Source organism: Lipophrys pholis (assembly GCF_963383615.2).
Source record: "Lipophrys pholis genome assembly, chromosome: 1".
Taxonomy (NCBI): Eukaryota; Metazoa; Chordata; class Actinopteri; order Blenniiformes; family Blenniidae; genus Lipophrys; species Lipophrys pholis.
This window is the reverse complement of record NC_137635.1, coordinates 40,591,664-40,618,064: the sequence shown is the minus strand read 5'-3', so window position 1 is coordinate 40,618,064 and position 26,401 is coordinate 40,591,664. Positions and strand designations below refer to the sequence as shown.

General features: G+C 40.6%; 3 protein-coding genes across 3 annotated transcripts; 1 reads left to right on the top strand and 2 right to left on the bottom strand.

The window, feature by feature from the left end:
* Nucleotides 1-1,368: 1,368 nt before the first annotated feature.
* On the top strand, nucleotides 1,369-2,073 carry tmem125b (transmembrane protein 125b; the record flags this gene model as incomplete). The annotated part of the gene is made up of 1 exon (XM_080476728.1): nucleotides 1,369-2,073. The coding sequence occupies one exon, from the start codon at nucleotides 1,369-1,371 to the stop codon at nucleotides 2,071-2,073; it is 705 nt and encodes a 234-aa protein (XP_080332854.1).
* A 301-nt stretch (nucleotides 2,074-2,374) lies between these two features.
* Nucleotides 2,375-4,917, bottom strand: LOC308118311 (uncharacterized protein). The gene is made up of 3 exons (XM_080477663.1): nucleotides 4,791-4,917; nucleotides 3,764-3,940; nucleotides 2,375-3,575 (listed from the first exon to the last, which is right to left on the bottom strand). The coding sequence occupies exons 2-3, from the start codon at nucleotides 3,924-3,926 to the stop codon at nucleotides 3,193-3,195; spliced, it is 546 nt and encodes a 181-aa protein (XP_080333789.1). The 5' UTR covers nucleotides 3,927-3,940; nucleotides 4,791-4,917; the 3' UTR covers nucleotides 2,375-3,192.
* A 9,257-nt stretch (nucleotides 4,918-14,174) lies between these two features.
* On the bottom strand, nucleotides 14,175-16,984 carry LOC308112085 (protein shisa-like-2A; the record flags this gene model as incomplete). The annotated part of the gene is made up of 3 exons (XM_080467300.1): nucleotides 14,175-14,371; nucleotides 16,000-16,136; nucleotides 16,803-16,984. The coding sequence occupies 3 exons, from the start codon at nucleotides 16,982-16,984 to the stop codon at nucleotides 14,175-14,177; spliced, it is 516 nt and encodes a 171-aa protein (XP_080323426.1).
* Nucleotides 16,985-26,401: the final 9,417 nt, after the last annotated feature.

The window sequence follows — 26,401 nt, the reverse complement described above, 5'->3', positions numbered from 1 at the left end:
AAAATTTATATTTCCTTATCATTTTCTTTTCAAGGAAAAAAAGGAGTTTTACACACGGCTTCCAAATTGTTCATTCTAGTGTAGTTCAAAGCAGCCACAACTCTCATGAAAATAGTCTAAAATAGAAAACTAAAACGTTAGAATATTATTGAAAGCTACATCAAGACTTAATCCATGAAAACTGACATACATCCATGTGCGCTTATGGAATGAAAAATGTGAAACATGTTACAGTCTGATCAGTTGCCTCATAAAGTGTTAAATCCACATCTTGGAGGTTTAATAGGTATTTGTTTTGTTATAAAAAAGTAACATCTTCAACACAATGAATACATATATCCATTCAAGCACATCAAATTGGTCATGTTTTCTTTTTGTTTGTTTGTTTTCTTTAATGACAGCATTTGCAGGCTTGTTTCTGACATGGCCTCCTCATGTGAGTCTCACTGAGTAGATCCAGTCTCTGTTGTGGCCAATCGTTTGAGGCCTGCTCACTGAGTGAATGACGCCATCCGGAGGGTCACAGAAACTCCTTTATCAGTGCACACTGACATCACTCAGCCCTCCAAGGCAGCAATGTAACAAACCTCCAAGTCCTCTCAGCACACCACCACCCGCCTTCTGTAGCACAGTCATTGTGTTTATTGGTCATCCCATTGTCTGAGTTGGAACACGGTGAACAATGTCACCAATCTCTTTCCGAACCGTGATCTAAAGCTGCCATTGTGCCCTGTGGTTTTCCCGCTCTACCAGATAAGATGGCGTTCCCGAGGGATGAGAAGAGCAGGGCGGAGTATCTGTTCTGCCTGGCACTGGGGTAGAGATTGCAAAGAGGGTCAACCTGTGACACCAGCACTGTCAATGTGGTGATGAAGGCGTGGAAAAAAAAGATGCTTGCACAAGGCTACGTCAACAACGTCATCACTTCTCTGCTTCCCACCAGTGGGACTCTGAGGGAGACCCTGCCTTGCTCTTTTTCTGCCTCCAGTCTGAGTGAAGATACTTCTGCTAACTACAGTAGTGGAGTTGTACAACTTTTTAATTGGAATAATTTTTTTGTTGTTTGATTGTTTTTCCCACAAACTGGACTAATTTGATCTCTTCTACAAAATGAGGAAGCAAAACAAGCTATGGGATCTTTCAGACTTTCTGTAACTAAAGCAGAATGCCGATGGATGGAAATTGACACGAGGTAATCTTTGAACTGAGCGAGTGTTTTGAGGGAAGAGACCAAGCACAAGCTCGGTCTCTCATTGTCGATAAGACTTTGAAAAGTCCTGCTGTAGCTTTGTTTTTCATCATCAATCAATATTCTGCACAATCTTTGAAGGTCTCACCCTGATTATCGATTGATTGAGCCGACTGCCCATGTCAGAGATGCAGACCCTCTATCACGCCATGTATCAATCCCAGAACTTATACCTGGACCCCTCCTTTGTGCAGCAACGTGTCCTGGATGATCAGGTGGAGTTGTGGTGGTTCAGGGAACCGCGGCGCTCCTTGCTCTGCTACTGTGCCTCGGTTGCTCTCATATTGGGCCTGGGCCTTGGTGGCGTTGGCCTCCTGTCCACCACCAATAGCCTGTCTGGAGAATGGCGTCTGGGGGTGGGAACCACCCTCTGCCTCTTGGCCCTTGCTGTCCTGCTCAAGCTGCTCCTCAGCTCTGCCATACAAGACATGAACTGCGTCCGCAGCCGGCGAAGGATCGACCAGCTGAAGAGTGGCGGGAGGGCTGACCCTGCACTGTTTCTAGCCGTGGGGTTGGCAGTGATGCTGTGCGGGACGGTGCTGATCTGTGTGGTCATTATTAGTAGTAAAGCGCATGATAGGAGAGAAATGCTGGTGTCCGGACTGGTGCTGATGGCCGCAGGAGCAGGCATGACCCTAGCTGTAGCAAGCTACAGTGTGCTGGTATACCTCAAGAGAAGGACGGAGCAGAGGAGGAGAAGGATGATGAGGATGAGCAGAGGGAGGAGGGCCAGGAGTCGAGCTGTCCGTGTGTTTAATGTTTCTGAAGGACAGATGACTCAAGCCAGAAGAGAGACGTCGTCCAGCAGGACCAGCCTCATATGAAAGGATAAATGGGCAAAGTATACAAAGGAGACACGTTTGTGACGAGCTGGACTGAAAGACTTGCATCAAATTGATTTGAAGTCACAGAATCATTTAACAAAGGCATAAATTAGGGACGAGGGAAGATCTTTTTATCTTTGGATTTTTATTTTTATTGTTGTTTTAAAACTAACTGGCTCTGTCAAAACAATATAAACACTAAAGACTGATTTTTACTTGTCACTATATGAATAGACTCTTTTTTTTTTTAAATATCATTTTGTATATTGTTGTGAATAAAGACTCTGTGCTTCATCAAATTAAAACAACACTTTATTGTATTTGGAACACGCTATCATTCCATCACAGTCAAACACAGACAGACACACTCGCATTCACACCTACAGGACTTTGAGAATGACTAAATACCCAAATAAAAGTGTTTTGGACTGTGGGAGGAAACCAGAGAAAGATCCCCGAAACCAGTTCAACCCACTGGGGGAAACTTTCACTATGAAGCAAGAAGAAGCACAAAGTGGACTTTATTCATAAAGTAGTCGTTCAATAAAGCAATGTCATACTATGCTCATAAAGATTAGGTATACACAGACTAAATTAACGAGATGAGTACTATATCACCTCCTCGTGATTCCTCCAATCTTCGTTAGTGAATTTGGTCATTTCATTGTGCTTTGCTCATAGTTTGATAGAAACATCAGTTCAGCTCAAAAACATTTTGGTACGATGAAAACTGGTATTCTATTGAAAGTCCAGGGCTAATTGACAAAACGTGAGCTCACTTTTAAATTCATGCTATTAGTGGTGTCAGTCCATCTGATCAAAGTATTTTCAGCATAACTGCAGTATGTTACGTCTTGAACTGAATGTACATATAAGCTGCAGTTGGATTTGATTGGGCGGAACTTCATTGTGACAACTGTGGCTTTTTGAATGTACGGTATCTATCAAATACCATTTCACATGTTTAGTTGTTTCCACGAACTTGAACCTCCTCCCATGACGTTCCAATAAATCTCAAGAGTTGTGAAAGGAGTGATTTCACACAGCAAAAATAAGATGCTGCTTTACTTTTTTAAAATCTCTCTATGTCGGTTTTTAGAATTGTTTCTACGATCACAATCACCCAATAGTGAACTGTAAATCATCATCACTGTCTTCCAGCTCATCATCCTCTTCCTCTATTTCCATCTGTGCCCTGACTTTCTCGCTGGGCTGAATGTAGTTGTCCTCAATGAAGCCGTCGTCATCGTCGTCCACGTGGCCAGCAGTCACTCTAACTGCCTGGCCGGACACGCTGTTGGGGAAGGAAATGTCCTCTTGACCGTACTGGCTGACCCCATCACTGTCTTGGAGCAGGGAGTGTCTGTAGCTGGCCAGGAAGCGATGGAAAAGCCGAAGCTTGACAGCCACCACAATGATAAGGGACATGGTGAGGAATCCTCCCAGTGCCGCAGCCATAATGGACCAGTTGAGCGGGCTCTGGCCCTCATCTTGGGCAGTTTCTGCAGAAACAGTAAGAAAGATGTGCTTTATCACAATGTCATAAAGAGGACACATGACTCAACTTTTAATAGATTCTAAATGTTTCTTGTATAAGAAGGTTGGTCGAGTCCAAGGTTCTCATGGTTGTAAATAGCCGGGGGCTGTTAAAATCTCTGACAGACTGGTTGTTGTTGTTTTTTTTACTTACTCCCAATGCCAGTAGAATTCAAATGATCTTCTTCTTCAATCAGGAGGCGTCTTCGTGAGCCTTTGAGACCCTCAACATCAGTTACTGAAGCAGTGTATACGTCTTCAATAAACACGTCTTGGAGGAAAAACACCAGAAAGATGCACCAGCTCCACTGACCCATCTTCCTGCCTGCAACTAAAAGAAATCAAACAATTCTGCATTTACTGAGAATCATGAATCATAGTTTAATGAGCTTGAAGCTCTCTTGTCTATGTTTTCTTTTCTGTCTCTGCCATGGATTGTATTTGGATGTGATGGTATTACGACAAATGCTTTCATGTTTATGAATGTGATGGGGTTAAAGAATAGTCTTTGATGTAATCTGATGATTATATATGCAATACCTGGTAAACTGCAGGTAAAACACTTGTCTTGTAATACTTTTCCAGTCACAGAAGTTTGCACAAAGCTCAAGTCTGAGTAGGAAAAAGTCTAAAAATCCTATACAGGTAACTTTACTTTACTAAAACCTTAAAATGTCACAGATGATCCGAGTCTATCGAGTAAGCTTCCACACATTGTTCTATAAGGTAAATGTAACTACATTAAATGCGTCTTTGACCTTTTTGCTGATCAGGTTCATTATTTTTTATCACATTGCTGAAGAATTAATAAAGATTCACAAACAGCTCAAGCCTTCTTTTAAAAACAGACATCGTCACATGATGATACTCAGCAATGCCCATCGTCATAACCGAGGCATGCTTACTAATTAACTTTACAAACTCCCCAAACACTCATATTGATATTCCCAACATTTTTGCAAGGGTAGATCTGCATAGCAACAGTGTAACAAGTAACAAGTGTTAATTGATGTGTTGGTGATAGAGTTCAGCGCTCACTGGCTTTGTCTCAGGAAGCCTGAGGTAAGTTGTCAAAAGTCAGATGACACGGGGCCCACTCAATAACAGTCACATAAACGATCACAACGACTGATTTGCCCAGACTGGACTGCACAAAAGGATGAAAATAGCTGAAGGCTTACCTGTACAAAGTGAGAGATCTGGCAAAAGAAGGTGTGCGTCTCCCACTCCTGATTTATCTTTCTACCTTCCCCTTCTGCTCCTGCTAAACAAAATAAATGAAGATATTTGTGGGGCAAAGGTTGCTCTGGATCTGCCGTATTGTCACTCCTCCTACATTAGACTGTCAAGAAAGAGACGTTAATAAGTAACTTCATTTGGTTGGTCATTTGTTATACTTGTTTCACTTGCTGTAGCTCTTCCTGAGCAGGCCGATCTGAAGACACTCTCCGCTACCTGGGAACTGAGAAAAGAGTGGGAGGTGAAGGAAGAAGAAGAGGTGGAGGTGGAGAAGAATGTGGCCATGGGTAGAGACTATTGTTGGGGGGGGGTCTGTCTTTCCATTTGGGTCTAGTATTCCTGTTTTGTGTCCATATTTTTGTTTAGCTGCCAGTTTATGATGTTTGGTTGGATCAGTTAGATTTTATTTTAGGTTTATCATTTCTTTGTTTTGTGGTCACTTGCTTGCTTTCACCATGGATATTCAAAAAAATAGATATCTAAACCAAATAACCATGGTGATATACTCTGAAATGTGCATATCTTCTGGACTTATTTTATTGTGTTTACCCTCTTTTGAGTAATGACAAATATAACACATGTTACTAAATACATCAAATAATGATTAAATAACCACAGTGGTTGCTCAAAATAGATTTTTGTCTTTTTACCATTTAAATATTTAAAAGTCAGGAGTCAGGGAGCTGAAGAGTTTGTGGACTTTGTCGCTGCCTATGCACATGTGCTCTCAGGCCAGATAGTGGCACTGTAATCACATAACTCCAGTCAAATGCAGTCCTCTCTTAAAGGAGGGCGTTGGTGTGAGTGGACAGACTTTGCACAGTTAAATGTGCTTCATTTTCAACCGGTGGGTTTTATTGAGTCCAAATGTTCTGAATCGTGGTGTTTTCTAACAGAGAGAAGTCAAATGTATCAGGCTTGAGCAGCCTTGAGGACATTTTTGTCCATAAAACAAGCATATAAGACAACATATACATTTTTTTAGTAAAGAAATGATTAAAGAGACAAAAGTTGTCTTCATCAGTTTTTTGCAATAGGTGGACTGTGTGTTATCATCATTTCAGATTTGCCAAAAGTCTTTGGCTCAGACTTTAGAGTTGAACATGGTTCACGTGTAGTAGCTTTTCTTATGAATTAATTAAAGGAAAACCTGAAATACAAATCAATAGTACATAGCAGTAAGATTGGGGGGGTTTACTTGCTTCTTTACATTTCACTGTAAATATGTGAACATTAGCCAATAACTACCGGACTGGGCCAGGAACACCAATCCCCTTCTTCAGAAACAGCCAATGTTCTCTGTGGGTCCTTCAACATCTGCTGCACTTCACTGAAAGTGTCAGGACCAGGATGAAATGTGATTTTTTTTTTGGGGGGGGGGGGGGGTAACAAAAATCACCATTACAATTAAGAACACGAATTAAAAACACAAATTAAGAACACAAACAAATGTGTTTCAATAGAAAACTTCTCTCGATAAAAACACACAACAACAAATTTTGTTAATATATTTAGGATTCCGGTTGTTGCATAGTTGATAAGAAGAGACCAGAAAAGGAAACAGAGTGAAAACATATTTAATATACATCAATGTAATCACCAAACATATTTCTAGAATGGACTGCAATTCTACATTGCTCAGTCGATTATCATCCGTGGAAGACCTCGGCTATGCTTTGATTAATCTCTGTCAACAGGAATTTTGCATGATGGAAAGCGGTTATAGAATATCTCTTTAAAAAGTTCAATCATTTGAGTCTCTTCCATTACACTGGAGAGCCTCTGTTTTACTTTCCTCTCAAGGATTCTTTCCATTTGGCAAAGCTCATGGCTGAGGTTACCTGTGTCAAAACCCATAAATGGATGCAACGGAAAGTAAAACTCCTCTTGGCAAAATGGGAGCACTTGCAGGATTTAGCACTTGGATACCCATCATCATTATTTAACAGTTTGGTTTTGCAAATCTTTGATTGAGCTCACTCAGTGTGTTATTGTGTGTCTTCGGTCTGCACAGAACACTCACAGAAGACAACACTACTGTAGGTCAATCTAGCTTCCTGCTCGATTTTGTCTGTCTTTTGGGACATGTTGTGTCTCAATATTACAGTTAATTCCAGAATCTTCTGAAGTAAGATTCATCACTGCAGTCTTGAACACAATTTCACACAAGGACTTCAGCCAGATTCACAGCTGGACACAAATCAACACAGAGAGACTGGAGCATGTCAGAAAGACACGTAGCGGCACAAAATATCTTAGTACACTTTACCACCACTTAACAATCAACTGATAGTCGGTGTGAGCAAGCAGTTGCCAGGCATCACCACTTCTATCGCTGCTTTTTTTCTCCAGCTTTCTGCTTAAGAAGTAGAAAGAAAAAAAATAAAGAAATAATAGCAGGTCTCTTCTCAACCATTATGATTACAAGCCTACCTTGTTTCATTTGAGTGTCGACCCTCTCCAGATACCCTTGGCTTACCCCCCCCCCCCCCCCCCCTCATTGTTCAGCCACTTGTTGTGAATGTAGACATCAGCTATACCTTCTTAATAATGGAGACCGCTTTGCTTGCCACTCGTGACTAAAGCAAAGGCCTGTGATTGCTCAACCTAAGGATCTGTATACGTGTTTTAGTCTGTCAGCCCTGCAGCATCCACTCTGCAGATGCAAAGTGCATGAAGCTTTCTTTTTTAATTTCCCCACAATAATATCTGAGCACTAAAGAAATCTGCTCCTTCTTTTTGAGGTCTTCTAAATGCTTCACTTTCATTTACGTCATTTGTCATCGGCCATCGCAACCAGGTCATGATTATTAAGTGTTTTTCAGTACAGCCAAAAAATGTCCCCTTGTTGTCCGCATGTTTTCTTTCCCTATGACCTCTTTGAGAAATAATTTGAGTTGATGTTAACAATAAGACTTCGGCTATGTGCAGTTTTCCGATATTTGCTTACTGTGTGCTTTAGTAAGAGCATTCATTAAAGATGAATGTTCCTTTTTCTGTCCTTTCAAATTCCTTGAAAACCATCATTAGTGTGACCTTCAGCCTCTGCACGTAAAACCAAAGCCTCCCTCTTTGTATGTTGTCTTCTTCGACTCCCTTTATCCGAAGGCTGAAGTGGGAGTCCAAAATGTCTGCATGACCCACGTTTGAGTCCAAAAATGGTTAATTCAATTTGTTACTTGCCAAAGAAAAAAATGTATGTCAGTCATCAAGGCAATGAGAATATTTAAAATATTGGAGTTTTAATAAGGAATTTTTTTATTTGTTGGTTTTCATTTTGTTCATTTGATGGTTTGTTGTTATATCTTTACAATAACATTACCCCTGATCAATACAGTTCTGGGTGGTTTGAAGCAATTAGAGGTTCAATATTTCTAATGGATGTTCTACAAGTCAAAAGCAGCAAATGTGCAAATTTGCATGCAGCATTGTGGATAATTATGGGGGAATTTTAAGTCATTATAGCATTTCTCATTATGCCTTTTGTCTGTAAGCCTACTGTTTACTAGAACACACCACTTAGGCCTGTCTATTGTGAAGATTATAATATTTATCTTTTCTTTGGCTCTTGTAAAACATTATGTCTGAGCTAATATCAATACTACAATAATACATTTGTTTTCTGTAGAAGCTTCCAAAGTGAGAAAGTCAAAAAGTGCATCATAAAGGGTGATTCAATACCTATTATACAACATTGACGTGAGAATTATACGGAAAAAACATAAAATTTGGATAAATCATCAGAACAGCAAGAAGCCACATGATGATTATTAAAGGTCAAATATTCACAGAAATCCAATAGCAAATCTTTAAAATATCAATGAATGTACAATTTTCAATGCATTTCATGGATCCATTTAAATCCTGTCACTTTATTCATTTGTCTACAGTTTTTTAATCAATCCCATGTCAGAGGATTCTGGTGTTTGAACTGGTAAGTCCATATTGGGCTTTGTAAATAATGCATGCAAATAAAGTAACGCAACCGATGCTATTTCCATTTTCATTTTCAGTCCCAAAACATGCTTAAAGAGCTTTTGCTTTTTTGTCAACTTAACCCATCAACAACATATGATTATCTTAATGACTTCTCTGCAACTCACATGATGGTGACGTGTGTTGGACCAACAAACCAGGAAGCCATATTCCCTGACATTGGAACCAACGAAGGCCATTTCCTTTCTGTAACAGCATTCAAGGCAACTGATTTCACCTAACATCAATTTGCCCAGGGTCAAATTGATGAAAATACAAAAGGCTCCATGGAGCTTGATGTGCTGCAGGAGTTATATCTAAGCAAGATAAGAGTGCATAAAAGCTGGACTAATAGAGCTTTTCGAATATAATGATGGGACAAGGCTGTGAATAGATGCATCCAATATAATGTAGAGTGCTTCTTGTGATGAGGCCTAATGGTGGTGCACCATTTTGAGATCCTGCAGGACTTAATGAGAGAGCCACACAAAGATATGTCCATTAGTGAGCACAGGCATGTGAGCTAAACCTCCAAACACCCTGAATTTTATTGTAAAAATACAGGATTTTTTTTTTTTTTCAGTTTTGATCAAATCTTTATTGAACGATGGTGCTTTGTATGCTGTGTAGATTTCATGCAGCTACCGTAGTTCAAAGGCACCGTGGATGACAATCACTGATCGTGATCAGCGACTCTACAGGCCCCATTTTCTCCCACAGCTCCCAGAAATGCGTTTGAGGTTTATGGTGACTCAAAAATTACCTGTGAGAGTAAATATATGTCTGCAACTAGTGGCTCTGGACCCACGTGTTACTCATCAGCCCTGCCAGAGGGGCTCCCTGGAGAGGTCCCCAAATTTTGTGCAAATCAACATATTGACCAGATTTTCATTTTATTTGCTTACTGAACTTGTTTTCAAAAGTTTTTTTTTTCTTTTTTTTTAAATCTCCTGATTAAAGATCCTGAACAGGTAAAACAGCTGAAAAGGCTTAAAAATTTGAAGTTGCCAATGTGGCTAAAGCAGCGAGAGAAGCGACAAAATAGTTAAAATAGCTGAAAATGGTTAACCAGGAGATCGATGGATCGATCAATCTATTTATCTATCTATCTATCTATCTATCTATCTATCTATCTATCTATCTATCTATCTATCTATCTATCTATCTATCTATCTATCTGTCTGTCTATCGATCTATTCTGTTCCTGTCATGAAAGTGGAAGCAGAATTAGCACAATAATGCACTTTACATTTTCAATTTTTATCTGCCCCTGACTTGGATGAAAAAAAGATGAGATTCTGATTGTTTTTGGACTGTGGGAGGAAACTGAAGTACCCCAGAGGAAACCCACACACTCACAGGGAGAACGTGCAAACCCCACACAGAAAGGCCCCAGGCGGGATTTGAACCTATGACCATCTCGCTGTGAGGGGAGAGTGCTAAACACTGCTCCACCGTGTGGAAAAAGAGAGCATAGTGATGGCAAACTGCTGACTCAGTCAGGTGGTTGCCCATATGGTTGTGATTGAGAGGATGATTGATGAAATCAGCAGAAGTGGAAAAAATACTGACTGAGTGAAAACTGTTAAAACTCTGAGAACTGCACAATGAACAAAGTGGGTTTGCTGATTCTGAAATCTTTTCTCGCTGCATCCTTTTACCATTCGTGTTTTTAGGAGGCTTCTCTTCTCAGAACTGCATCCTTTATGCAAAAGAAAGGCTGACTCAGTGGCTCGTGTAATGTGTTTCTCAGAAAGTCGTCAACGGGTGTCCCCAATAGTGAAAGCCTTCAATATTATTAACAAATAAATAAACAAAGCTGAATTGACATGAACATCAAATGTTCTCAGACTGATGTGTTTAATATAAGTGTGTAATAAATGACACGTGTTGTGCAGTCTACCTTCAAAGGATTTCTTTGAAATTAGTTATCTCCATAAATGTCAAGGTAGATCAATGATACTGTAACTGGCTGCAAGTTCTGCCTTCTGAGGTTTCATTTACATTTTCGGCTTCTATGTAAATATTTTGGTTGTTCCTACACATCTGAGTGGGTGTGCATCAAACCACAGTTTCATATGGAATTGTGAGCTGTGCTTTTATTCTACACATGGCAGCACCACGGCACATCAAAAAGAGAGCATCGCTGGAGTCCCATTTTATTGATGCTCTTTTAAGAATTGTGTGAATAAATCAGCATGTACATTCACAGAATGCATTGGATAAACAATTCTGAACAAACACAAACGTCTTTTGAAAACAAACTGAAGCTCTCGTGTTTTTTTCTTGTCATCTTTCTTTTTAATATGCCGACTGATTGAACACATTAGCTTTCTTCGTTCATGTGAACTGAACACAGACAAAAAAAAACCTTAAGCGTTACAAACACACGTATACACCGAGCACAGTAAAGGAGGCCTTTAAAATATCACATTTCAACTGAGAAAAAAAAACTTTTGCAGAAAATTGCAATACTAACTTAAGTTTCCAGACAGCGAAGTCAAGTATTTGACGTGTTGCATGAAATGTGAAATATACAGCTACCATTAAGACTTACGAGTCTCGAAGGGCACTTGAAAGTATTGACTCTCTGTACAAAGTTTCTCTGGTGGAGGCTGTTGTAAGTGTAATAGCACTGTGAAGCTGATCATAAACGGCGAGACAAACAGGAGACAGCCCCAGTGACAATCCAATGCATTGTGAACATGCAGTGTTCAACTGTATGACCCAGGTACGGAATAATTTCACAAATGAATGCACAGTGACTATTTCTGATAACATGAAATGTCACCAGTTGTCCAAAACAGAACAAGGTTTCAAGTGGTGAATACACTGTAAAATGTATCCTGGATATAATTATTAATTATTATGGGATATCATTGATGAAGGCAGGATTAGTGTGTGCACTAGTGTGTTTCAGGCTGCGCTACATCTATCAAGAAAAGCCCTTCCAGCCTGTTCAAAACACTGCTCTCTAAGTTGAGTGGAGCTCCGTGGACAAAGAAGCCACAGACAGAAAAGTACAAAAAGTCAGAGAAGAGCCAGTAACACACGGGGGATCTTTGTAGGGCTGCGTCACTGCGTCTTGTACTGAAAGCAATAAAAGATTCCAATTAATGAAAACCTTCTGGTGAAGATTCAGGAACAGATTCTTTCAATCTGGAAACAAATAAATAACTCAACTCAACGTGTAATTGATTTGTGTTTAAACGGCAATAATGAACACATTGTGATGCGAGTTACATCAATAGTTTTGTGCTTTCTGTCCTCGTTTGTTTTAAAAGTCATAATGACAGAGGCGATTGAGCTGGCTCACACCGAAATCTCTGTTACAAAGACGAGGCTGTCAATAAGTGTTGTGCTTGATTTGAAAATGTTAATTAGAAATGTTTCTGTCTGAATGTATTTTGGCACGGAACTTGACTGGATGTATAAAGAAAAGAAAAGAAAAGAATTAAATTAATAAATAAAGACCTATTATCATAAAACACACTGGAGTGGATGGAAAGGTAAAACGTAAAGAAACATAAGTTATTAGTAAAATCTTGTGGCTCTATCCATCCTGTCCACCTCTTTCTTTGGTGTTGTAACTGTATTTGTATGGGTCATAAACTATTCCAAAATATATCTACTGCGTGTGGCCCTCTTCTAAAGGAGGACGGTCTCCCTGAAATGTAACTTGTGAGCCTTTTACACTGGAAAAGCTGTTGCTCATGACATCCCAGCTGCAGTCCGATGTGCAGCCCGGGTGACTCAAAGCCAATATTCAAACATCCGAGATGACAATAATGACGGCACAGAGTTTACAATAGACTGCCACAGGATTTCATACACATTCAAAACTTAGTATATTTTTTGTTACAATAATTGCAAAGTGAAGGTGCAACAAAAAAAAAAAAGATTGCATTTTCAGAGCAATGAGGCTAATTTGTTTTCTGTAAGTGTAAGTGTTTGTGTTTGAGCTTAGAAGAATTAGAAAGACGCCCCAATAAAGTGTTCATTGTGGACTACATTAGAGACAGTGGGACCTTCTGAAAATAAAATCACAGGTACTCACTGTATATCCGTGAAAACGTGGCGTTTGGATGAAAACGTATCTTTGATTTGCATCATTGCCAACATAACACCTTCGGACTCACGCAGCAGTTGAACCTTGATGGCCACAAGTAATACGACGGCGGTGTGCACTTGCATGTGTTTGATTTGTCAATGCAGCACCATGCTCAATAAGTCAGCTGAAGGCGACAGCCACTTCTGCGAGTTTTCTTTCCTTTTCTTTTAATGAGACCACTTTACACACTGGGTGCTTCTCCGCATCACCGAGAATGAAAGAATGAGCCGCTATGTTTTCTTAATGCCTTTCTCCCGTCAGTGTCTTCAACTGCTGACGTCGTCTCCACCGAATCAGCAAGTCTTTCGTTGGAGCGCCGCTCATTGGCTCACTTAGCAGGCTGGATATATCAGATGGCAGTTGTCACTGTTTTAAGCTTTAAACTTTTTCACGCTTGAGCGCCAACGCGGCAGTCTTTGTGGTACCAGTAGATGGCTTTATGAAAATAAAAATCACTTTTCCAGCAAATTCCTCGCGGGTTTTATTCTCTGCAACGCAAACCACGGCCCTCAGTGTCAGAGGAAGAGCGGCGGCACAGTCCTTCTGGCTCCATGCGTCACACAGACCTTCGAATGAGGTCACTTGTCGCAAAAATGTTTTTAAGTACTTGTAGAAACAACTGATACTGTTTGGTTTGGGGGTTATGAATGATTGGTCTCATTGTAATTAGTCTCCGCCTCCACAACACCCTTGGTCCCTGAGTGAAATGTCCCACAAAAAAATAAAAAGACTACAAATAAGCAGCACTTCAGTTCTCAGTTGTGCCACCTGGCTTCATAAGCTCGCTGCACAGGCTGTTTTTCTGTTGGTGTATCCAGGTTTTTCTTCTTGCCCAATGCCACATCATTAACATTTTCCGAGTGTTAGCGCTCTTGTCTGCCTCAGCCTATGTTATATGATTCAATGTAGGATAATTATCTCCACTCGTCATGCTGTCAAAGATTTTTTGATTTAAAATTAGGGAAATTAACCACTTCAAAAAAAACTCATCAAGGTGAGAGAATTTTAAATTAGTATTTTTTCAGGATGGTCTGCAGGTCTTTTTTTTTCTCTTCAATGGTTCCTATTTTGTCGTGTTCCTCGATCATCAACTGAGGCTTCGCTGCACACAACGCTACGTCATTTACTCTTTTTCTCCCTCCACAATGAGCTCTTAAGAGCAGCTCAGGTCTCCTTCAGATCCTTTCATTCTTCTTGGCTTAGCGATTGCTGATGATGTTTTATTCCATTAAGAAGCTTCTCAATGGCCTAATGAAGGACTGTCCACTTTCACACCAGTGACTGTAGCTGTGAAACACCTCTGGAAGAGACGCTCCGGGTCTGAAGGTTGGTTATTATCGCAGTCCAACTTCCTGCTCATGAAGTGTTTTCTGAATCCCTGTGGACCCGAGGTGCAGGTCACCGTCACATGGCTGGGTCCCTCACTGCAGTCTCCTTCTGAAAAGAACGCAGAGAGCTGAACAAGATGCAGAAAAGACCACAGTTGTATCTTTTATCACGCTCACTCTCTGAAAGCATTGAATCTTGGAAGGGCTTTTGAATAGGTGCAATAAAGGCTTTGTGTGCGGTAAATGTCTGCATTATGACACACACAAAAGATGGCAATGTGCAATTCTGCAATATGCTGTTTTTCTGAGGCTTCTTTTTATTTTGAAACCATTGTTGACCAAAGTATACTAAACTCTGACAGATTGTGCGATGCAGTTCACAACTTCTTTGAAAAGTCGTAGTTAGCGCACGGGATATGGGATATGCACCATAATATACTCGTTATCAGTAATTATTAAAAAAGAAAAAACACACATTTAGGCATTTACTAGAGATTAATTACAACTGTAACAAAGGAAACAACAAAACGGATAAAAGATGAATCCCGAATAGTCTCTTAACTTGAAATTTCAAGTTAAGTAAGTTAACATGAAGTTCCAACAATTGAGGAGCAGAAATCCTGAAGGAGTAACTCACTTGATGTCAGAATTTCGAATTTGAAGTTTGAGTTGGGTTATTTTGTTGATATGGCCGCAAACAGTGCGCTCACGATTCTAAGCACGGTATAGTGTTGTTTATTAATACAGTGCTTCAAAGTATCGTGCATTAAGGAAACTGTGTGAATGTGATGAAAGTTTTAATTCATGTTAAAAAAGAAGTAGATCAACCGCTTTACTGAAGGCAAGCCGTACTGTTGTCTGACAGGCTAAACATCTTTTTTCCTTCCAAACTAAGAGATGGCAATGTAGATACACCCGAACAATTGTGTTACAAACCTACTAAAAGAGTACAAACTTGGAAATCATAGCTGTGCCACTTATTTTACAGTATTCCAAGCATAGTGGTATTACCAGAAACATAGTACCATACCACCCAGAATGCACTGCCTGTAGGCGAATAAACCAAAAAGCCATAACATTATGACCACTGACATGTATAATAACGCTGATAATGCCTTTATCATGGCACCTGCTAATAGGTGGGATGTGTCAAGAAGCAAGTGAACATTTTGTCCACAAAGTTGATGTGTTAAAAGTCCCAATCTGCTGTGGTCAGTATCAAACTGTGAATTGACAAACGACCACAGAACAATGGAAGAAGTTGAACTGGTCTGATACGTCACATTTTCTTGTACATAATGTGGATGGTTGGGTGCATGTACACCGCATATATGTACTATGGGAAGGAGGCAAACCGCCAAGGCAGTCTGACACTTTGGATGATTATGTGCTGTGGGCTGCCATTCATGTTATTGCTACTTTGGCAGGGACCAACTACCCAAGCCTGATTTCAGACCATTTATATGACAACATTTCTTCTTGTTGGTGGTGTCCTGCTTCAGCAGAATAATACATCCAACCACAACGGAAAATGGCTTGAGGAACAGTTTTATGTGTTGATTCGGTCTTTGACCTTTAACTAATTGAACATCTGTGGAATGTGCGAGACAAACAAGTCCAATAGGTGGAAGCCCCACTTTGATCAAGTATCTACAGCACACCCTGAGAGGTCTCTAGTGGAATCCATGGAAAGATGTTCATAATGCATATTGATGCCTGTCTCATATACACACTAACCTGGAGCTCTGAGGGGTAGGCCGTTGTCAAGACGACTGGGTTTGGTGGCGATGAAGAGGTAGCAGAGGACACACACAGTGATGAGGAAAGCAAGGAGGACGACTGCTGCAATAGACAGGCCAACCAGAGCTCCGATGCTGGAGAGCAGAGGAGCAGAGAGGGCTATTAACTGGAGAATGAGGTGCAAAGATTAGACATAGATGGAGAGATCAAGTACTGCCTCAGATATTTTGCTTTTCCAGCCTATACATTTACACTGATAAGAAAATTATTATTTTTTTTTTTTCAATATCAGGTTTAGACTTCAAGTTCCTTCAAACACACTGTTGGAAAGGTCAAACTGCTCTGACATTGGATTAGGTTAAGAAGAGTCATGAAATCTGATCTGGGGGGGAACAACAGATACTAATCTGGTGATTGTGAGGAGGACTATGAAAATGTCTCAGAGAGTGGTTGGAGTTCTGTTCTTACTCTCAGTCAATTGCGTTTGAATCCTTTGCAGTCCTAAATAAACAACCTGTTTGCCCGTTGAAACCAGAACTCCTCTTTGTCTCTGTCTCACAAAATTCCACCACATACACTGAAGTGTTGAAAGAATTCATCTGGCCATATTTTAGAGTGATGGAATGGGCGCACATCAACTAGTGTGGGAATACAATGAAACACGTCCACATATCCCAATTCATTGAATAAGTGAACAGAAACTAAGAAACAAAAATGTTTTGGTTACATCCCGAGCGTAAATATTTAGAAACCACAAGTGAGTAATAATATAAAGGAGGGAGGGAAGAAATCGGTTTTACCTCAGCCACCACATATATCCATACTCATATGGGAAGAAACTGTTGGGATCGTCACAGCAGTACTTCACATCGTTAAATCCACAACAGTAGACCGCCACAGCCGCACTTCCCGGTTTGGGGCAAGAAAACGCGTCCACGAACGCGCCGTCCGCGCTGTGGTAGCTGCTGCATTCTGCGCTCATACTGCAGCGGAGGACACGGGAGGGGGAAAAGACACGTGTGAACGCTGGAGTCTGGAGTTAGATGAAGAAATGGAAGAAGGAGAAGAGGACCCCGGTGTGGCTGCAGTGCGCTGTGGTGGAGCTGCGTGTTTCTCCATGTGCGAGGAGGCGCAGAGTGAAGGAGGCGCAAAAGTTTAATTCTGAAGAAAACTGTGGCGCAACCCCCCTCCCCCCCCCTCTCTATCTTTCTTCCCCTACATCTCTATCTCCCTCTCCCCCCCTCTCTCTCTCTTTATCGTTCTCTTTCTCCCCCCATCTCTCCCTCTCTCTCTCTCTCTCTCTCTCTCTCTCTCTCTCTCTCTCTCTCTCTCTCTCTCTGTCTTTCGTTCTGTCCCCCTCTTTCTCTCTCCCTCCCTCATTCTCTCTCTCTCTCTGTCCCCCTCTTTCTCTCTCCCTCCCTCATTCTCTCTCTCTCTGTCCCCCTCTCTCTCTCCCTCCCTCCCTCATTCTCTCTCTCTCTCTCTCTCTCTCTCTCTCTCTCTCTCTCTCTCTCTCTCTCTCTCTCTCTCTCTCTCTCTCTGTCTCTGTCTTTCGTTCTGTCCCCCTCTCTTTCTCTCCCTCCCTCCCTCATTCTCTCTCTCTCTCTGTCTTTCATTCTGTCCCCCTCTCTCTCTCTCTCTGTCTGTCTTTTGCTCTGTCCCCCTCCCTCCCTCCCTCCCTCCTTCTCTCTCGCTCTCTCTATGTCCCCATCTCTCTCTCTCTCCCTCCCTCCTTCTCTTTCTCTCTCTCTCTGTCCCTCATGCTCAATCCCACTTCCTTTTTATCTTTCAGCCACATACACACATAGACACAGCCTTACCACACTCTCTGTCTTTTTAAAACACAGTATTGAATTTAGAATGCAGGTAGAATGAGAGCCGCTTGATAATAACATAGTATTTAGAAATTTGTGTTTTCTTATATTGTGTGAAGGTCACTGCTGTGATGCTGCAATAATAATTAAAGCAGAGAGCGCCTCACACTGTTGCCCTCTCATAGTGCTGTGACACTGCTGTGATTGTCCTTCACACCACAGGAGTACATTAGATTTTGTTCCTGTGTGAACAATGAAGGCTTGTATCACACGGCCTCACACAGGGGATATTCTGACTTAAAATTAGAGACTGATTATCAACAGGAGACAGTTAAGCAGACCTCATCAGTGAGGTTTTATCCGTTCTTAAGAAATGAGGAAGGAATTATGTTCAATGAATATTTTACTTTGAGGATGTTTCTGTATTTTTTCCCCATAACACTATGTCCTCATTGATGATGCTATAACACTGTTGTTCTTGTTTCGCACCACCCAAGCTCAAATAATGTCAAGTAAATATCTTAGAACTGCCCTGAAGAAGCAGATGTTGAAGGGAACCATGTAGCCATGTGGTAAAGAGGTCACGATCAACCCGTTGATGGCTCTAATATATTTTCCACACGAAGAGGAAGAGGAAAGCTAACCAAACCAAAATGGAAGAAATACAAAGTAATCCATTATAAAGTTAATTTCTTCTTACTGTTTTTTTTTTTTTCGATCGATAAGACGAATTGGTCGAAACTGAAGCGACATGTTCAAAACTCTTAACTCAGCCTCCATTTCCATCACGCTGTTCAGCTCAATAGTTAATCTCATACCCAAAAGTGTGTCTCACCAACAGAACACTTAATACTAAAAAAGCTCATTCAAGAAAACACTAGCACATTGTCTCATTTTGGAAAGACACACAATCACTCCTAACAAACGGAACGACAAAGTACAGACAACAAAGAACATTACATCAAATACATCTTATATTTCAAGTTTGAATGATTTTTGTCAGGTAAATCAGGATTTTATATAGGATCCTTTGCACTTTAATGGTTCAAAATTATTGTGTATGCTGTAATATATTGCAACAACACTGAATCGGGAATGCAGAGATTTATTCAAGTACTTAAGGACCATTCAAAGAAATAAAGATTATGTAAACAGAATAATGCAGAATCTCAGAATTCCAGGGCGAGAATAGAAATTACAGTAAGAGATCAAACTAAAAAGAGATCAAACTAAAAAAACAACACATATACATATACTGTAATATTCAGACTCTGTCATCTGCATTTGGCCACATGTTTTGGTCGACGTCACATCTTATATTTTCTCTGGCAGGGCACCCGGGGTCGAATCTTCTGCAATGTCTGATTCATCCCTGGCAGGCTTCTGGAGAAACGTCTCCACAACCAGCATCCATTGCAGCCAGCGAGGAGAACTGCTTGTGTGGAGAGCGATCCTAAACTGCTCTTTGATCCATACTGGAACGGGAAAACGAATCAGAACCACTTTTGTATATGCTTTCTGATGAGGCCAAACGCTGATCACCTGAATCGGTTTTCAGCTGAAAACTACCACCAGCTGTTTAGAATCGCGTCTTCATTTCATTCATTGCTATTGTCAATATTTTGATATAGTTTTCAATAGATTTCAATGTGGCTACGGCAGAGATTCCCCGTGTTTTTCCCCTATCATTCTGTTTTGAGTGTGATTTGAACTGTTTTGACTTCATCCATTTCAGTGACACTGAGTGCATTTCGTCTGAAAGCAATGAGAAGTGAGACACAGTTTAGCCCACGTAGATTTCTGTTTTGCAGACTGCGTTAAGAGTTTTGAACATGTCGCTTCAGTTTCAACCAATGCGTCTTAGCAATTGGGAAAAAAAAAAAAAAAACACTGCAAGTGAGAAGTCATAGCACCTTTAAATGCATTCAGTTTTTAATATGTTTGTTTTTTTTTTTGGTGTGGCAGGTCATCAGATTCATATTAGCTAATACTGCATTAATCTGTTAATGCACTGGCTTCCAGGCTTAGAAACACTCATTAGCTAAAATATTCATTCTATTTCCAAGAATAAAGCCACTGCCTGCCAAGAACCCTTGAGTTTCTTTGTGACGCTCAGTTTGACAGTTATGAAAGACGCGCCACTTGCTCCAAAAAACATCTGTCAGGTCTGACCGGCAGCCCCGTTACAGTCAGTCATGACCTTTTCTTCCCCTTGTGAAAACACCCGAATGAGCACAGAGAGATTACACACCGTGTGTGTGTGTGTGTGTGTGTGTGTGTGTGTGTGTGTGTGTGTGTGTGTGTGTGTGTGTGTGTGTGTGTGTGCGTGCAAACAGTCAATGTTCTCCCCATTTTGTTACAATAGAAACTGTGAATCATCGGAGTATCTACAATCATCAGCTCCCGAGGCGCCACGCAGCTCTAAGAAGGAGAATATACAGTGAAAGTATTCACTTTTTCCACATTTTAATGCTACAGCCTTATTGACAAATTGACAATATAAAGTATATAAAATATAAAAAAGTTTATTTGCACATTTATTACAAATAAAACACTAAGAGTTACGTATTCACAGCCTTCGCTCAATACTTTGTTGATGCAACTTTTTGGGAAGCAATCACAGCCTCATGTCTTTTTGAATATGATAACACAAGCTTGGCACGCCTATCTTTGGGAAATTTGGTACATTCTTCTTTCTCAAGCTCAATCGGGTTCGAGGTAAGCTCCAGACGTTGTCAGATCTCTCCAGAGACGTTCAATGTTCAGTTCTTTCATATCTTGGCTGTGTGTGGGGAGTGGTTGTCCTGCGTCCATCCAGGATGTCTCTGTACATTGTTGCATTCATCTATTACTCTATCCTGACCAGTCTCACAGTTCCTGCTGCTGAAAAACATCCCCACACCATGATGCTGCCACCGTCATGCTGCACTGTAGGGATGATATTGGCCTGCTGATGAGCAGTGCCTGCTTTCCTCCAGACATGACGCCTGGCATTCACTCCGAATAGTTCAACCTTTTTCTCATCAATACCAGAAAATTTGGTTCCTCATGGATTGACAGTCCTTCAGAGACATTTTGAAGTGGCTTCTCTCTGGCCTCTCTCGCATACGGCCTCATTGGTGGATTGCTGCAGAGACGCTTGTCCTTCCAGAAGGTTCTCCTCTCTCAACAGAGGAATGCTGGAGCTCTGACAAAGTGAAATTCTCCCCCAATCGCTCAGTTGAGACTACTCTTTAGATGGCCAGGTCTAAGAAGAGTGCTAATGGTTCCCAACTAGTCCTTGTACTGACGATGAAGGCATCGATGACAAAAGTCTCAGAGTCTGGAAGGTCTACAGGCAATTCCTTTGACATCATGCTTGGTTTGTGCTCTGATTGCAATCAATTGAACTTACCACAGGTGGACTCCAGTTAAACTGTTGAAATGTCTTGATGATGATCTGTGGAAACAGGAAGCATTCAGTATGAATATGGTATCACACCAAGCAGGCGTTTGCATCTATTTTCAGCTCAATAGCCATTCATTCATTCATTCATTTTCTTCCGCTTATCCGTTTCCGGGTCGCGGGGGTGACAGTCTGATAACTGTCACCAAGATCGCATCGTACCATTTAAGAACCTTCCTGCAGGTGGTGAGCCCACGGGAAGGTGGCGCCCGGCGTGGGACACGAACCCACTACCTAGAGATTGTTAGTCTCATGCTCTGCCAACTGAGCTAGCCGGGGGACTCAATAGCCATCTTCTTCACAAAAAGAAACTACACTCTTGGATTGGTACATTATTGTATTTCTCTTCTAGGCAGGTGGGAATTTCCACTTCAGTGCAGAAAAATCTTGGAACCTACAAAAGTATGTTTATTGGGCGATAATTTAACTGTAGTACTGGATTGAAGGATCCCATTGAAGGTAGATCTTAATGGTGAGAAGACTGTCACAAATGTTCCTGGACTCTGAAGAGCAATACTGAGAAAAATATAGCAGGTAAAAAGACATTTCAGATTTAGGTAGAGATTTTCCCAGCAGACTGATTCACTCACATTCATTAGCTGACCAAAGGTTCACCTTCATTTTTCATATGATGCTAATGTGTGTGTGTGTCCTTTCTCATTTCCCTCTTGATCGTGGATTCTCCAAGGAGAGCTGGTGCATATTAACAGAATGGAGTTCTGTATATATTTTGCACTTTGCACAGAGTGGAAAAGAAAATTTGTATTTCCATAAAACCCGTGGAGATCCTGAAAATTCCCTGGTGGACAAACATGTTAGCTGAAGTTGTGCTAAAACAAAGGCAAATAAGAACAGCAGATGGCAAGGTATCACACGGGGCTCACTCCACCTCGGACCTATGGATTCTCCACTCTTTCATCCAGAAGGTCTGAAATCGAATGAAATGCAATATTGACTTTAATCTAACACAAGGGCTCTGGACCACTGAGCCATGATCCAGTTCTTCTGTTCCTCAGCCAATGTAAGACCCCACTGGCATGGTTTCAATTGCAGCGAACCCCTGCCACACTTTGCCCGTTTGGATCAACTGTATTGTGCAGGAACCTGATTCCCCTCCTTGATGGTTCTCTTCCAAAAAAACTAGAGTCAGCAGTCTTCCTCATGATTTATGTGGCATATACAGTACATAACCTGAAATGCAAATATATGGAATTTTACTTTTATTAAAGCACTTTTTCCATTTTTTTTTTTTATCTGAAGGCTGTAATGATCACACCTGAAAGCAGAAAATGTTTGGGTTTGTGATTACACTGAAATATATACCTTTCTTTCATTTTCAGAGATAATAACAAGATCTTTGGAAAGTGAGCGTTTTATAACAACTCAATGTGTATTAGAGTAAAAAATAGCACCTTGGCCATCTGCACCTTCAACCTTTCTGTGAAAGCTGTAATATTATGGATTTGTCAGCAACAGCAGCTTTAAGTGTCAGATGGCACTATGCACACAATCTGGTGTTGTGGGAATTGGTATGATGGAAAAAAATTTGCTTCAAGCTTTTCCTAACAAAGTAGCGGCTGGAATAATTATCAGGAAAAAGGCTCACATGTTCTTACTTGAAATCACAATATTTTAATTAACTCCATTTCATGTTCTCGTGGCTGGAGTATACTAAAAAGGTCCAATTTTGGTTTGGGGCTCAGGCGGACTCGTTGAATTTCACTCAATCTTATTCTAAAATACAGCCAGGGCAGTCTGGCAGCAATTTACTACCATACTCAGCATACCCGTCATTAGACTATTAGTTTTCGTCAGAGTCCTGTGAAAATTGAACATATTCAATTTGCCAGGGGAGCTTGTGGTCACAGGAGCTGACAAATAGTCGAGTCCTTATTTTAAACCAAGCACAAGGCATGTGGTTGCTGATGGCTTAGAAACGTATTCTATATCCACTTTGAAATCTGTCGTTAGGCTTCATGTGTGTTCTGAGTTTTAAACATACACATTCTCGGCTAAAGTCTATAGAGCTGATGGAATCCTGACATGAGTTTTCTTTATAGGGAAAAACCTCTAAATGTGGGGAGGTTGGTTGAATGATGCATTAAACACCGTGGCAGCGAGCATGGGCAGCTCAGGGTGAGTTGAACCACTTCATTTCAGACGCATTGCAATGTAGGACAACTTCATACGGTTTCACAATTGAGCCCAATTACTAAATAAATAGCTTTGAGTCCTTAGCCACAGGGCAGTTCTTCAGCAACACCAATGTTCCCTTTGGAGGGCAATAACCTTGCATGTCAGATTTAATGGTTTGGTGAGTGGGGGTGTGCATGAGTGCGAATGGGACAAATGTGAGGAACAGTGCAAAGAGCTTGTTGAATGGTGAAGCATTACAATGCGATATACAAATGAACTCTTCAAAGTCACATTTCCTTGACGAATGTCACCAAGACAGAATGACTGTGGTTGGCCAAAATCATTGATATGAGATACAACAGACCATATTTCCCTCTACTCACTCAGCTATGAATGGAATAATACACATGACATAGTTACTCTTGGGTTAAGACTCACCCATCTGGGTAATTAACATTTAAATTCATCAATAGTAGACTATGTATTTTCTACAACTCAATGGGGATTTCCACATCACATTAATGCATGAAGAGTTAAAATTCAAATGAGAGCAGCCTTTCCATTCTAATAAGTCCGAAGAATCAAAGTGCGGGGTACATTGCTTCAATGCAATATAATTATCTTCACGATTGACATTGAGTGGTAAATTAATGCAGTTAAAACCTAATGAGACGACTGGACTCCAGGATCAGGTGCTTCCATTACAGTAACAAGGCACCGGGGACCAGGCTGCACATGAAAGATCAGATTTCCATCCCTGGTTTTGATGAGGTGGTGAACCTCCTTGCCTCGAATTCCTTGAACTGGGTGACAGTCTTGTTCGCCATAACACTCGGCGAATGTTCATCTAGAAATGAAATCACAAGTAGATAACACTGTGTGATCTCTGTGTGAAGCAAAGGTTTGTATTGAGTAGGTCAACACTGAATTGAATTAAGGTATCAAAGATCATGGCAAACCCTAAAGCAGACACGGACCAGTGATGATTTTTTCTTATTGAAGAATCAAGAGAAAAAGGTTTCCAAAAAAGATCATCATTTGGGGGGGAATCATTTATGGTTAGTCCACCAAGGACTGGGGATCAGAAACTCAACCATAATTCCATGTGGTAAAAGAAGCCGGGCAGATATAATGACAGGATGTGGCAGATATTTTTAATCCATACATCCTATATATCTCTTTATCCATTTCAGGGTTGTGGAGTGATGGAAATGCCTAGTAACTGAGAGCGGAGGCAGGATACACCCTGGACTCTCTCACACTCACACACACTCACACTCACACATGCACACCCACACGCACACACACACACCTGTGGGTAGAAGTGGGCCACCGTGCAGCTCTTGTTCATTAAGATGACATTTTGAAGGTTAGTTTTACTCCAAGTACAAGTTTAAAGTTCTTTTTGATGGTTACCTGCTGCGCCACAGAATTTTTAAATAAAAAATGTAATAACAGTTCATTTGCGTGCAGTTTTATGAAAGCGACTGTGAGTTAAAAGCCCCCTAAAAAAAAAACTATCCTGCCCCCAAGAGACAGGTTTTTCATATAAAAGGTTTGAAAAATATGAGATTCTGAACGTGAATTGTAAAGGTTTCGGCGGTGAAATGTGAAAAAGAAAATGGATAAAGGGTAATAATGTAGTAACATCTCCATAAATTGTCCACGGGTGCAGTTGCATTCATTCCTGCTCGGTTTAGCATGCAACCAGCTCGAATGTGCTGAAATTTGCCAATGAGACGATGTGTAATGGAACATGTTGAGGCACACAGCAGATGACCTGTGGGTGTTGGACATGCTCGCTCCATCTAAATGAATGAGGAGCACACCAGCCCTGACTGCTCACTCTAATCCCAGGATTATCTCTGTTAGACCAATCCAGAAACAGGGAAAAATTGGCAGAAGAAAGGGGATTATTTGACTTTGGTTGGTGGGTAGATGGTTGTTGTGGAATTCAGATCAACACCTATTTGTTTCGGAAAATACTTTTTTTTTTTTTTTAAATCACTGATATAGGAACGCTGACAAACATGCAAACATAAACATGAATGCGTTTTTCTCTATCTACCACCTCCTTTTGTACTTCCCCCTGTACCATTCATCTGTCATCCATGGCTGGTCTGCAGGAAACCTCTGGTAAACATCCTTCATCGCTGCGCTCTACTCCATGGCGTCCACCTCTGCACCACAAGCTCAAGCCTCAATAATTACTCAAAATGGATGTTTCAGTCATGCATTGGTATGCAACCTGTCAAAAACAAGATAAATAAATAAATAAATAAATAAATAAATAAATAAATAAATAAATAAATAAATAAATAAATAAATAAATAAATAAACATGCTTTTCCCACAGGACCCATTTTATATGAAGACAATCTCTCAGCTCATGTCTCAATGACACCTCAGAACACATTACGTCTCCTCAAAGCCAAAATAGATGAAACATGAAAAATCTGCTTTTCTATGGCTTTGGTATCCAGTGGATCAGTGTCAGCTGAACAATGTGATTGTTGTGAGATGTTTACTTATCTTACAGCATCAGACAGATTTGCCATATTCTAACAAACTGAAAATAAACAGAGGTGCTGTAACATCAGTAAATCTTAAGAAAGCTATAAGCTCCAATTCACACTGTTATCTCTTTAATATTACCACAAGGCTTATTTTACAGGGATAGGAGTTTTTAATTTAAACATTAATACATGTTTGTTATAATATTAACCCAGGTTCTGTCTTAAAAAAGAAACATTGTGTATTATTTGGATTTGTGTTAAAAAAAAAAAAAAAAAACAGGTTTAGAGGTTACTTTACTTTTTCATCCATCCATCCATCTTCTATCACAATTATTCTGTTCAGGGTTGCGGGGTGCTGGAGCCGATACCAGCTCACTATGTAAAACTAATTTAAAGTAATGTGTAAAATAAGTTTTCACAGTCATCATGAGTAAACCTATATAGAATGCGGCTTTATAGCTAACGTGGAAGAATACATTTGAAGTAGAA

What these genes read in the sequence shown, in the direction of transcription:
- LOC308118311 (XM_080477663.1), bottom strand. Translation starts at nt 3,926, where the DNA reads ATGGGTCAGTGGAGCTGGTGCATCTTTCTGGTGTTTTTCCTCCAAGAC. An exon ending in GAATTCTACTGGCATTGGGA is followed by an intron (nt 3,576 to 3,763) that starts GTAAGTAAAAAA and finishes CTGTTTCTGCAG; the next exon opens with AAACTGCCCAAGATGAGGGC.